The sequence below is a fragment of the Rhinichthys klamathensis genome, unplaced genomic scaffold (assembly GCF_029890125.1).
Source record: "Rhinichthys klamathensis goyatoka isolate OS25496 unplaced genomic scaffold, OSU_Roscu_1.1 h1tg000366l_1, whole genome shotgun sequence".
NCBI classification, from domain to species: Eukaryota; Metazoa; Chordata; class Actinopteri; order Cypriniformes; family Leuciscidae; genus Rhinichthys; species Rhinichthys klamathensis.
Window position 1 is genome coordinate 136,738 of NW_026606875.1, and position 14,241 is coordinate 150,978.

Sequence of the window (14,241 nt, forward strand, 5' to 3'; positions counted from 1 at the left end):
AGAAAATAGCCTATTACTTATTCATTTTTATGTTTTTGAATGTAAAAACCAAGCGAACGTCATAAGTTGACCTCAGACAACAATATAAAAAAAATTAAAAAGCCAGTTCATGACCCCTTTAATGTCATTTGCATTTTTTGTCACAATGTAGTTCCTGATTGTGTGTGTTGAGCATTAGCATAGCAGTTTTCAGCATATCAGACATAAGATAAGAGTGAATGCTTGTATATTGTGCTTTCCTTCAGTAATTTCACTTGTCTACATTGTGGGCTGATTTTATGGTAGGCTATATCTCAAATTTACTGATATTAAACTCCCATATGGAAAAGAGCAGAGTAAACATTCAATACAATTTTATTTGCTTTGAACCATGAAAAGCCAAATTATTACATTAACAAGAATGAACATAAATACTTGCAGTCACTTTCACCTTCATTGTGAGCTCATTCAAGCTTTAGACCCTTCCAGCCGATCTAGTCTTTACGGGACGTCCTGATTCATTCTCCCTCGGGTACCTGTACATCATGTGTTTATCTCTGAAATCATGCATCTGTGCTACAAACTCAAAGATCTTAAAGAACACTCAGTTTCGTACGCCAGAATAAATGTTAAGCATGCGACAAAATAGATCAGATTCACACAAGATGACAGTCAGAGAAAAGACATCAATGACAAATGAAATTTCTTCCAAAGCTTTATTTTCTCAGAAAGAAATGAATATGAATCACAGACTTACAGAAATCCAGCAAAGAAGAAAATCACTGACATTCAAAATGTATGTAAATATAGACTAGGGCTGAGTATCGAAATAAATTTCACAATTTGATTTAATTCCAATCTCTATGTCGATTAATTAAAAAATATCAGGTTTGGTACATTTTTATCAAAGGAAAACAAATCTCTTCTTCGCTACAAATAATTTTTTGTGAAGTTTTGTTCACGCATCAACTGAAAAGATCGGGATTTATGAATCGATATTGGTTCATCAAAATGAGGATTGATTAAAATCAAGAAATTCATATTTTCAACCCAGCCCTATACAGACAGTTATTTGGGTAATTATAAACCCCAAATTAACGGGTACATGGAAGGGAAGTACAGCAGCCTCAAAAGGTATTAAGACACTTGAAAATATCTGTATTTCATTGCACTAGATGAAATTCAATATCAAACCAAGTGTCATCTGTGCTCAAATGATGCTAGAGCTTTTCTCTTGTAATTGTTTATTATTTTTTAAGTGTCCAAATACTTTTTGATGCCACTGTAAACATTTGTAGATCACAATTTTATTTAAGATAACATATTTTAACCTTCACCAGTTCATTTAAATGCTTGTGCTTTAAAAGTACAGATATTCCATAATATATTTTAATCAATATGAGATCATTACATTTATCTATTGACATTTATTAATATAGCAGATTATTTTATCCAAAGCAACTAACAAATAAGGGAAAAATCACATGCAATTTTATGGTAATTACTAGATAATATGCACTAAACTAAAAACACCAATAGAGCAAAATGAAAGAAAACACAGTAAATGTTTGAATCCATCACCACATGAATTGATCTCAGAAAAGTGAAGGTTATATGGACTTTAAATGGAGATAATGTGACGGCAAAGGGCTTGATTGAATCTTCATAAACCGTCACTCGACTCTCTCTCTCACTTGGTGCAGATGAAGTTGTGTGTCTCAGTTTCAGGAAGGCTGATCCAGAGCTGGTTGCTGGTCTGAATGGCTCCGGATCTCACTGTCGTAATGCAGTTCTCCTCCCCGGTGCCGTGACCCGGATGCCAGTGCTCATAGCACAGGGTCTGACCGTTGACCCAGAACCAGAGGCCGAGCACGCAGGAGTGACGGAGACCCAGCCACACGTGAGCAGTGGAGGCCATCGAGGACACGTTCTCCACCCGAAGCTGGATCTCCGGCGAGTCCACCGACACCAGGTCCATGTCTTCATCTCTGCAGTATTTCAGAGCTCCTGTCCACGTCAGATTCTGTCTGATCAGAACCAGTTTATCTGGAGCACAAACAGAAACAACAACGGTCACATTTTAGTTTAGGGTCCAAATCTCAATATTAACTGTTCATTACGACTTTTGCTTCAATAAACTCCTAATTACTGCTTATTAATAGTTAGTAAGGTTGTTGTTAAGTTTAGGAATTGGGTGGATCAAGGGATGCAGAATATGATCATGCAGAATAATGCATTAATATGTGCTGATAAACAGCCAATATCCTAGTAATTATGCATGTTAATAAGCAGCTAGTTAATAGTGAGAACTGGACCCTAAACAAAAGTGTTACCACAAAAACATTAAACATTTTGGTAACACTTTATTTTGATGGTCCCTTTTGAACATTCTGTTGACTATAAGTAACTTTGCAACTACATGTCAACTAACTCTCATTAGAGTATTAGTAGACTGTCTGCTTAATATCTGCCAACTCTTTATTGTAATGCTCCTCAAACAGACATTCTACTGACTATAAGTAACTTTGCAACTACATGTCAACTTTTTTTTATCCCTAACCCTTCCAGTCTACTAATACTCCACTAACACTCTAGTGAGAGTTAGTCAAGTCAAGTCATCCTCATCCTAGATTCATCCTCAATCACCTCAATCACCCCATCAAGGTCGGTCAGAAATCTTGGAGTAATCTTTGATGATCAGCTGACCTTCACAGACCACATTACAAAGACAGCTCGATCATGCAGGTTTGCTATGCACAACATCAGGAAGATCAGGCCTTTCCTAACTGAGCATGCAACACAACTTCTCGTCCAGGCCCTGGTCATTTCTAGGCTTGATTACTGCAATGCTCTTCTGGCTGGACTTCCATCATGTGCAACTAAACCTCTACAAATGATCCAGAATGCTGCAGCTCGTCTTGTCTTCAACGAGCCCAAAAGGGCCCACGTCACTCCTCTGCTCATCTCTCTGCACTGGCTACCACTCGCTGCTCGCATCAAGTTCAAGGCTTTGACGCTTGCTTACAGATTGACCATAGGTTCAGTTCCCTCCTACTTCCACTCACTACTACAAGTCTACATCCCTACCAGAAGCCTACGATCGGTCAATGAGCGACGGCTCGTGGTACCATCACAGCGGGGCACAAAATCACTCTCCAGAACATTCTCATTCACGGTTCCATGCTGGTGGAATGATCTCCCCACCCTCATCCGGAATGCAGAATCCCTGACAACATTCAAAAGACAACTGAAAACTCATCTCTTCCGGGAGCACTTAACATAAAAAAATAAAATAAAAATAAAAAATAAAATCCTTTCCTCTAAATCCTCGCTTGCCTGGCTTATGCTACTCGGAGCTATGTCTGAACTTTGTATTTTGAGCACTTCTTGCGTTGCTTTTGCCTCTTCACGATGACTCGCTTGGTTTAGTCCTCAGTTGTAAGTCGCTTTGGATAAAAGCGTCTGCTAAATGACTAAATGTAAATGTAAATCTTCATTTATATAGCGCTTTTAACAATGGAGATTGTTTCAAAGCAGCTTTACAGAGATAAACATACAATTTACGGTAACAGAGATTGTTTTGGCTTTATAGCGATTTTGAATAATGTTATTTCCGGCTAAAGTTGGTTTTGATTGATTCACTTCCAGCAAAATTATCATTTGTTATTACATTAGGGGCCACTAAGACGACGGCGTTCTCTCTAAACAGACTTTAAACGTGAACCTGTGACCTGATGGCGTTCACATGCACATTAAGAATTGATTCTATAGTTATATTCGTTTGAATATGTGTGCGCAGGTTTGTAATTTCCCTACAAACCATGCCTAATTAAACTACTTGTCTTGCCTATAAATTTGATACAGAATTTTATTTGATCACTTCGAGGTACGCGAACCGGATTTCAACAACGCTTTATCTGTAGAGTGGGAAAGGGATCCTCCATAGGGAGAGGATAGTGGACACTTCAGCACTGCATTGTCATCGGGTCCAGGCGAATCTCCTTCGTCAGATCTGGATTCGGCCTGGATCCGGCAGGCTGCAGGAAAACCTCGGGATAAACAAAGACACTAATATTAGCGTAGATGCCATTCTTCTTATGATGTAGCGAGTACATCAAGATTTAAGGGAAGTGTTCCCAGTTCCAGCTGACCTAATCTATGCAGCCTAACATTGAATTATCGAAGTCTATAATGTATTATGTGTATGCTAGGTCAAAGAGATGTGTTTTTAGTCTAGCTTTGAACTGACAGAGTGTGTCTGCTTCCCGGACAATGGTAGGAAGACTATTCCAAAGTTTTGGTGCTAAATAGGAAAAGGATCTCCCGCCTGCAGTCGATTTAGATATTCTAGGTATTATCAACTGGCCGGAGTTTAGAGATCGCAATAGACGTGAAGGACTATAATGCGTTAAGAGCTCGCTCAAGTACTGGGAGCTAAACCATTTAGTGCTTTGTAAGTAATCAACAATATTTTAAAATGTATACGATGTTTAATAGGGAGCCAATGCAGTGTTGATAGAACCGGGCTAATATGGTCATATTTCCTGGTTCTGGTAAGAACTCGAGCTGCGGCATTTTGAACTAGCTGTAGTTTATTTATTAAGCGTGCAGGGCAACCACCCAGTAGAGCATTACAATAATCTAGCCTTGAGGTCATGAACGCATGAACTAATTGTTCTGCATTTGTTAATGAGAGCATATGGCGTAATTTAGATATGTTTTTAAAAATGGAAAAATGGAGTTTTACAGATACTAGACAAGTGGCTTTCAAATGAGAGATTGGTATCAAAGAGCACACACACACACACACACACTCACACACACACACACACACACACACACACACACACACACACACACACACACTCTCACACACACACACACACACTCACACACACACACACACTCACACACACACACACACACACACACACACACACACACACACACACACACACACACACACACACACACACACACACACCAGGTTCCTAACCGACGACGAAGACTTGACAGAGCAGCCATTAAGTGTTAGACAGTATTCTAGGTTATTACGTGTGGATGTTTTTTGTCCAATAATTAGAATCTCTGTTTTTTCAGAATTTAGTAGTAGGAAATTACTAGTCATCCAGTTTTTTATATCGGCTATGCATTCCGTTAATTTTGTGAATTGGTAAGTTTCGTCGAGGCGTGAAGAAATATACAGCTGAGTAATATGTATGTTAATAAGCAGCTAGTTAAAGGAGAACTCTGGCGCAAAATGAACCTTTGGTCTAATTACACATTGTTACCTAGTCAACCGTTATCTGAGATTTGTTTTCATGATTATCGAATGTAAATAGTTTTATCTCTAAAACAGTTTAGCCTATAATGCTAGTATAACGCTAGTATATTGGGCATAGAGTAATGACAAATAAAAATCGCTTGTTAATACCACTAACAAGGCTCAAAATAGCCCCACACTAGCACGGTAGCATAATGAGGGTCCCTACCTTCAAACCGAAGCATTGAGAACTTTGTCAGTGTCCAGACAGTTTAATAAGAAGATATTTTAAACATACAGTCAACTTCGCGTATACAGGCAGAAGCCATCTTTGAAATACAGCCTTTACCAGTCGATCTACGAACGCCGATCCAAGCCTGCTGTTCGCGCTCACCTTATCACAACTTATAGCTCGTTCACATCTCACCAGCGCACTTGGATCGGCGTTCGTAGATCGACTGGTAAAGGCTGTATTTCAAAGATGGCTTCTGCCTGTATACGCGAAGTTGACTGTATGTTTAAAATATCTTCTTATTAAACTGTCTGGACACTGACAAAGTTCTCAAACGCGACTCTGGATGACTTGGAGTTAAGAGAACGTCACAAGAAGATGTGTTCCGAGTTTTGACGACCGGATACGGCAAAAGTTTAATATACCAACTAGCTGGTTCACTGGTGGAAAAACGCACAGGACTGACTCAGCCACAGCCGTTCCTTGCTCTGGTTGGTTGTAGCGCTGTCCTATTGCGTGCCGAGGGATATTGAAAGACAACCGTTTATCCGCCCCTCGGATTGAGGTATGCCAATTGTGGGTTCCCAGACCTAACATCTTGATGTAGGTCTGGCTTGCCAGGCTACCGGAGTTCTCCTTTAATAGTGAGAACTGGACCCTAAACTAAAGTGTTACTACAAAAACATTAAACATTTTTAGTTAAACGATTCTTCTCCCAAAAAATGTAATTCTGTCATCATTTACTCGCACTCGTGTCGTCCAAACCCCTGCATATTAAGATATTTTAGTCATAAAACTTATCATATAAATCGAGCGGTTTAATCCAGATTCAGTTTAGGCTTTTATTTAAATCTTAAAAATGATTGTCCCAAATAGAGCAGATCACATTAAGGAAACAGTAACGCTTGTGTGCGTCACACGCTAGAACAAACCGGATTCTTTTGCTTCATGTTCATGCCAACTCGTGTCCCGCCGGGTCGATCAGCGCGGTGTTCTAGTGTAGCATCTACAGCTCACACAGTTCTGACTGGATCTCTGCCCAAAACAGCCCTACCTAACATTGGCATCTAGTTTTTATTCGTTAATGAAAATGTCAATAGATTGTCGTCATAGTTTTTGTTATTCATCATTCAAAACGTTTTTTTAGTTATCGTCTAATTTCCGTCTGAATTTTTTTTTTACACAAATTAACTCTGGTTAGTGTTGGTTAAAGTTGTAGTGCACTCATTCTGTGATTTAGAGTTTGTGTTGTTTCACATGTAGAGTTGCATTTGTTTAGATGATTGTGTGTGTGTGTGTGTGTGTGTGTGTGTGTGTGTGGGTAGGTTTAGGACTCGGGTTAGTGTGTGTATGATGGGTAGGTTCAGGGGTTGGGTCAGTGTGTGTGTGTGTGTGTGTGTGTGAGCGTCTACTTACTGTCATAACACACAAAGGGATAACGACCTGTACAAGGATCATCTACCCATCGTCCTCCGTGGTTTTTGATATCAATGGAGGTGCAGACATCCTGTCTTTCGGATCCGCTGTTGGGTTCACCAGTGTGCCAGTGTGTGAATGTGGAGCTGCTGTTATCTGACCAAACCCAGAGTCTCTTCAGACCGATCCAGGCTTCATCAGATGAAATTTGGTTGTTTTGTATGAACTTCTTAGTCTCATTATTCTCACTCTGGTTCCTCACACTGACCAGATCTGTGTGATTCTGTCTACAATAACTCTGAGCTTCAGTCCAATTCTTTGTCACATTTACAGGGACCCATGTTTTACTGCTGGCTTTAAAAGAGAAAGACATTTGTCTAATGAAGTGAAATATCACAGAAATTAAATGCATAAAAAATAATATAATATAAGGACAAAGAAACAAGAACATAAGGACAAAAGGACAAATCCACTAAATGCAATAATAGTTTATCATTCAAAACTAAAAATGTTTTATTATTATTGTACATGAAAATACTCAATATGGTCTTTAATAAAGCACATATCTGTGTGTTGTGATCTTACAGCTGAACTCACCATTATAGCAGATGAATGGCCTTGTGAAACTACAGGGTGCATCATGCCATTGTCCATCAGCCTTCTTCATAAAAACACAGTGTCCATCTCCTTCTGGTTGTGCTGGTGCCCAGTTCCTGTACTGGGACTCGTTTGCTGTGTAGAACGTGGAGTCATTCAGAGACCATATCCATGTGTTTGTGCTCTTCAGCCCGATCCAGACATGATCAGCATTAGGGTTCACACTCTTTATGACCCGCTCTGCGTCGGTCTGATGTTGTGTGTCGGTGATTGTGGCCAGATCTGTGTATTTCTCTCTGCAGTGTTTCTGAGCTTCAGTCCAACTCTTTCTCTCATTCACAAAGTGATACTGACGCAAAGCTCCTGCAGACAAACTGACCACGGCTGAGAAGAGACACATTCAGATCTCAAACGATGATCTCACTGATCGATGACACACATTATCTTTATCATTACGGGGCAATATTTGCCACCTATAGTTGATTACTGGGACACTTTTTACCTTTACAATTTTTAATGAAGAAATATTAAATGAAATTATATTTTTAAATATGAAACCGGCAGTGTTAATGAGTGAGTGAGTGAGTCATTCAACCGATGTGTTCAAACGGCTGATTCATTCAGGAGCAAAGCTAGCGAATAATGGGTAATTTGGATTTTTTGAAAAAAACTATTTTTGGCGAACTAGTCTTAGATTTTCACTAATGATTGTCCTGTAATTATCAATAATTATAAAAAAAGTTGAAATTTTGATTCACCGAAGTGGGAGGAGCCGCTTTTTATAAAATGGCTATAACTCGTGAATGGAATGAGATATTTTCACATTTGTAAGACAGCGACTGGCCACCTGGTGGCGCTATAACATGAAAAAAACATAAATATGGTTATAACTACGCTACCCTAAGTCTGATTGACTTGAACATTGGCATGCGGTGTCTTCGTCCAAGGAGCCAAGACTGACTTTGAGGACATTCGCATATCTCGAAAAACCTGGCCGGCGACGGCCAATGAAGTTTGAGCAGCTAACAGACAAGGTTTATGGTTAATTTTTCACACACGACATTTATGACGGATGATAGATCTCCTCATTCTGAGCAACTTTGCCTCTAGGACCGCAGCTGTCAATCAAATCGTTCGTTAAATATTGGGGATTATTTAAAAAAACAACTTTGGCGAACTAGTCCTAGGTTTTTGGCTCAACCGCGATAAAACCCCTGCGGCACAATTCTCAGGACTCAATGTCAATAATTATCCAAAAAAAAAAGCTGATCTTTGGCCTTTGGATGGCTATAGCTGGGTCATTTAGAAAAGGGGCGTGGCCAAGTCCAACTTCCTATCATTTGGTGAGCACACGCGGCACATGATTCATAAGAAGCATGCTAACTTTTATGGACATCGGGCCATAGCGGGCGCTTTAAAGGGGAAATGAAGCAGTCAATCAAGTTTACATGATTTACAAGATGGATTTCCACTATAATCAACAATTATATAAGAAACATGACAAATGTAAACATAAAAAAGAAAAACCGTTATATCTTTCGCGTGAAAGTGTCCGTCACACTTTCACGCTTGCTCTGTTGCCTGAAGGCATGAAATCCAGGAGATGCATTCTGGGAGTTGTGGTTTTTGATTAGGATTGTATTCATGAGCTTCGATCGAGTCACTCGCCTAAATATTTCACAGTCTTCCTCAGTCATTTTCAGTCGCAAATGTTCTGTGTGCAAAATGAGTGTTTGAGTAAAGCTGTGCGTCTGATCTCCTCAATAGCACAATAACACACTTTCACACTCAGCTTGAACACTTTCAGCACAGCACTAACACTACGAGCACTAGAACTGAAGCACTGCATTAAACACTCACTCACCTGTGAGCAGAAGAGACGTCAGTGTGATTCTCTCCATTCCTGAGGGAAAGACAGAACACAGGCTCAACAAACAAGCTTCATTTGCTTTGAAATACTGCAGCTGAAGTTCGTACAGAATCCAGAACTTCAGAGCATGTCATTCCTACTTTATCATTGCTTATTAGCTTCCGCATCAATTATAAACACACAGACAAAGCTCCTAAAGCTGAAGCGTGTCAGTGCAGTGTTAAAATACTGTTTTATGCTGCACGTTTCCACTTTAAACCCTTCAGGATAAAACTCTGTCTCATAGAAATTGAGATCTGGAATTACAGTGCTGTTCTACAGTGTATTACTGTAAACGCAATTTTTATTTTAATATTTACTTTTATATTTTGCTCTTGTACACTTGTTTGTTTTGTGTTTTTTTTCAGTGATCCTACAGAAGAACCATTTTTAGTTCTTAAAAGAACCATGTTTTCTTAGTGTGTAAAACATTTAAAAATCTAAAGAACTTTTTTCCACTATAAAGAACCTTTTGTGCAATGTAAAAGATTATGTGGATGTTAAAGGTTCTTAATGGAAATGTCAATGAAGAACCTTTAGTTTTTACTAAATAATACAACCGAGCATAATTTAATACAAAACACAGTTAAATCAATCCTATTGTAATCAGTGTAAAGTTAAAACTGTCTTAAACTCTTTTTCTTACCTGTGGATGTTGGGATTTCTGTGCGATTGTGTGTGTGTGTGTGTGTGTGTGTGTGTGTGTGTGTTTCCCTGTCAGGACAGACTGATATCTCTCCTTCTGCTCCTCCCAGCTCTAGTTTTCCTGGAGAGAAAACTCCCGTCTGTGGTTTATTTGTTTCCTCTCTTGCCCTAAGGCGATTTACTGACCGAAAGTGTGTGATGTCCATTTACTGTTGTGTCTGTGTGTGTGTGTGTGTGTGTGTGTGTGTGTGTGTGTGTGTGTGTGTGTGTGAGAGAGAGTGTGTCTGTGTGTGTGTGTGTGTGTGTGTGTGAGAGAGTGTGTCTGTGTGTGTGTGTGTGTGAGAGAGAGTGTGTCTGTGTGTGTGTGTGTGTGTGTGTGTGTTTGTGTGTTTGTGTGTGTGTGTGTGTGAGAAAGAGAGTGTGTCTGTGTGTGTGTCTGTGTATCTGTGTGTGTGTGTGTGTGTGTGTGCTTGAGAGTGTATGTGTGTGTGTATGTGTGTGTGTGCGTGAGAGTGTGTGTGTGTGTGTGTGTATACTATAGGCAAAAACATTGTTTTTTTCATGCACTGGTTAATTTTGGGATATTTGGGTTTTCATATATTTCATATGTATCAGGTATTCATTCAGACTAGTGAGGAAAAACATCTAAAGTACACATTTAAGAGTTTATTTTATTGTGCTTTTTTGCGTATGTATGTTTCAATTTGAGTTTTTCTCCACTTCAGCAGCTTTACAGACACCAAACTTTACAGTTTTATTCACAAGTATATTTTGAAGGTTTGTTCATATATTTAATTGATCTGGTTTATATAATATTTTTTTTCCTAAAAACATGGTGATTTACTTTTTTTTTTCTGTTTACAGGGTTTTTTGACAGTGATTTATGGAGCAATAAAAAGAGAGATCCAAAATCACCTCTGGAAAAACCCTGGAAAAATCTTTCATATTTAAAGAGATTTCAATATCAACTCAATTTCTCATCAGATTGACTCTCAGAAGAAACATGAAGTTCTTCTATTAGACATGAAGAAGAATCTGCTGAGGTATGAAAGAGCACAAGTATATTTTCAGTCAAGTCACCTTTATTTATAAAATGCTTTAAACAATACACATACAATATGTGTCAAAGTAGCGTGACAGTCATAACAGGAAAATGATGCACTGATGCAAACAGAGTTAATTTCAGCTCTAAAAGAAAACATTGAGTCATTGAGTCAGTGTCACATTTGAATTTGGATTCCCTTTTCATTTGTATATGTTCTTTATTTGTTTGATGCAGATAATAATCATTAGTGTCCCATTGTCCCTCAGTGATGAACATTCACATGTGCTTCAGATTAAATCTTCAGGACAGAATTTGAATGTGTGCCGTTGATCCTCAAGATGGTAATGATGTGGAAAAAAACACGATCTATCCAGGAAACCAGGAGCGGTCATGTTAACGTGAGTGTTGTGTCTCTTTATTACTGACTAATGATGAATTGAGTTCAATTCAGCTATAAAGCAGAAATGCAATATCTGTTATGGAGACTCAGATAGGATGATAGAATTGAACCCAAAACAGTTTATTGAACAGCACTGATGTTGATGGAACGGCAGCACTGAGGGGAACAGGTACAGTAAATGTGCAGGGAAGTGGTGAGCATGAAATGGTGGCGTTTGAGTCTTAAACTGAAGAGTAATAGTGCAAACTGAAAGTCTTTGGGTTGATGATGGAGAATATTGGAGACTGGAGAACGAAGGGTATAATAAACAACTGCTTTATTTGCATCACTGTTGCTATGATGTCACAATAAAATTCAGTTGTAGTGAAGTGTGTCTTTGTGTAGCCTTTTAAACATGCAAATATGAGACGGCAGCACATCATTTATAGATTATATTACAGTGATCTACATGAAAAATCTTTCCAGTATTATGATGTTAAAAAGTACCGTAAATATGCATTTACTTGAGACGCAAAATGATTTAAGATGTTAAGTCTTTTTGATCAAAAATATATTTGTTTATATATAAATATATATGTAAATATATATGCCGCATTGGCATATATTTGTTCATGGTTTAAGCATAAACTCGCTTAATTTTGATAAATCTTTTTCATTAAAAAGAATTGACATTTACATTACATTTTTACATTTAATAATTTAGCAGACGCTTTTATCCAAAGCGACTTACACATGAGGAGAGCAATAGCATTAGCAGCAATCAAACTATCCATAGGACAACAATATGCAAGTGCCGTGACCAGTCCCAGTTAGTCCAGCCCAGTACCCGTGGACATTCCTCCAGAAGGGAACAGTCCAGGTGAAGGTCTGTGAAGGTGATTCTGTGTCACTTAGGGATGATGCACCACAATACGCTGTTCACCTGCAGAACACAAGCTTCTGGAGACACATCGGTCTGGAGTAGTGAGTTTAGGTACAGTGCAGAGCAAATTTGATGCGAGCGGCTGTTGGAAACCAGTGCAAGTTTATGAGGAGAGGAGTGACGTGTGTCTCTTCGGCTCGATAAACACACTCTTGCTGCAGCATCTGGATCAGTTGCAGAGGTTTGACAGTGATGCTGGAAGGAGAGAGCATTACAATAGTCCAGTCTGGATAGAACAAGAGCTTGGAGAAGGAGATGTGTAGCTCCGATAAGAAGGTCCTGATCCTCCTAATGTTGAATAAGACAAATCTGCAGGACCGGGCAGTTCTAGCAATGTGTTCTGTGAAGTTCAACTGATCATCAATCTCAACACCAAAGGTTCTGGATGGAGTTATTGATGGATGAACCTAGCTGAATGAAGAAGTTGTGATGAAGTGATTGGTTGGCCGAAAACAGAAGCAGTTCTGTCTTTGGGAGGTTTAGTTGAGAGTGGTGGTCCTTCATCCAGTAAGAAATGTTTCAGGCAGGCTGAGATGCGAGCATCTACCGTCGGATCATCCAGCTGGAATGAGAGGTTGTGTGTCATCAGCATAGCAGTGATAGGAAAACCCATGTTTCTGAATGACAGATCCTACTGATGACATGTAGATGGAGAAGAGAAGTGGTCCCAGCACTGAGCCCTGAGGCACTCCAGTAGCTAGATGTTGGGTCTTAGACACCTCACCCCTCCTCGACACCCTGAAGGACCTACTGAGAGGGAAGACTTGAACCATTGGAGTGCGGATCCTGAGATGCCCTCCGTCATGAGGATTGACAGGAGGATCTGGTGGTTAATTGTGTCAAAGAACTGAGGATTTGGAATCTGCTTTTGCCAGTCTCAGAGCTTCAATAACCCAGAGCAGGGCCGTCTCAGTTGAGTGACACTTTTGAAACCAGACTGGTTGTTGTCCAAGAGGTTGTTCTGTGTAAGAAATTTAGAGAATTTGATTAAAAACGAATCGCTCAATTGTCTTATGTAAGATGGGATACCGGTCCGTAGTTCGTAGTGCTGGATTTAGAGTGGGTTTCTTAAGCAGTGGGGTTATCAGAGCCTCTGAAATGCTGTGGGAAAGATACCAGTGTAAAGAGAGGTGTTGATTATATGAGTGAGTGTGGGAACAACTGAAGAAGAAATGCCCTGAAGGCGAGTTGGGATAGGATCAAGCGGACAGGTAGTAGGGTGATTGAAAAAGGATGAGTTTGGAGACTTCTGACTGGAGAGAAGGAGGAGAGAATGTGAGTGTTTGCTGTTAAGATGTGCTGTTCGATTTGTTGTGTAGGAAATTGGCTGCTTATGGTTGTTGTTTTGTTTATAAATAATGTGGCAAAGTCATCAGCAGTTTGGTTTTATGACAGAGGGAAGGGGAGGACTAAGAAGAGAGGAGAAGGTTTTGAAAAGTGCGCGAGAGTCAGATGAATTGTTTATTTTGTTGTGGTTTTAAGGTTTTTTTAGCAGTAGAGACATTAGTAGAGTGTAACGCTTAAGTTCAATAAAGATGAAGATGAGGAATATAGCACAAGGTTTATTAGAATAATCCAAACAGCCAACTTTCGAAACAGCGTGCAGACACCAATAAACCAAGTTAAGGAACAACTTAAGAAGGACAATTAATCACATACAGCTGACACATATGAGGGCTTGTGATAGCAGGATGACCAGGTAAAGGGATGGTGATGGTGGAACGACGAGACCCGGGTGGTATTGCTGGAGGCAGTCCAATGACTCAGACCCAGAGCCTTCAGCCCACGGCGGAGTAGAGGGAGTGAAACCGACCTCCCGCCGCAGCAAAAGGA

General features: G+C 39.6%; 1 protein-coding gene across 1 annotated transcript; it reads right to left on the minus strand.

The window, feature by feature from the left end:
• Positions 1-741: 741 nt before the first annotated feature.
• Positions 742-10,090, minus strand: LOC130069422 (C-type mannose receptor 2-like). Its single transcript, XM_056233293.1, has 5 exons — positions 10,043-10,090; positions 9,352-9,390; positions 7,488-7,871; positions 6,891-7,244; positions 742-2,025 (listed from the first exon to the last, which is right to left on the minus strand). Exons 2-5 carry the CDS (start codon positions 9,386-9,388, stop codon positions 1,670-1,672), a joined length of 1,131 nt encoding a protein of 376 aa, XP_056089268.1. The 5' UTR covers positions 9,389-9,390; positions 10,043-10,090; the 3' UTR covers positions 742-1,669.
• Positions 10,091-14,241: the final 4,151 nt, after the last annotated feature.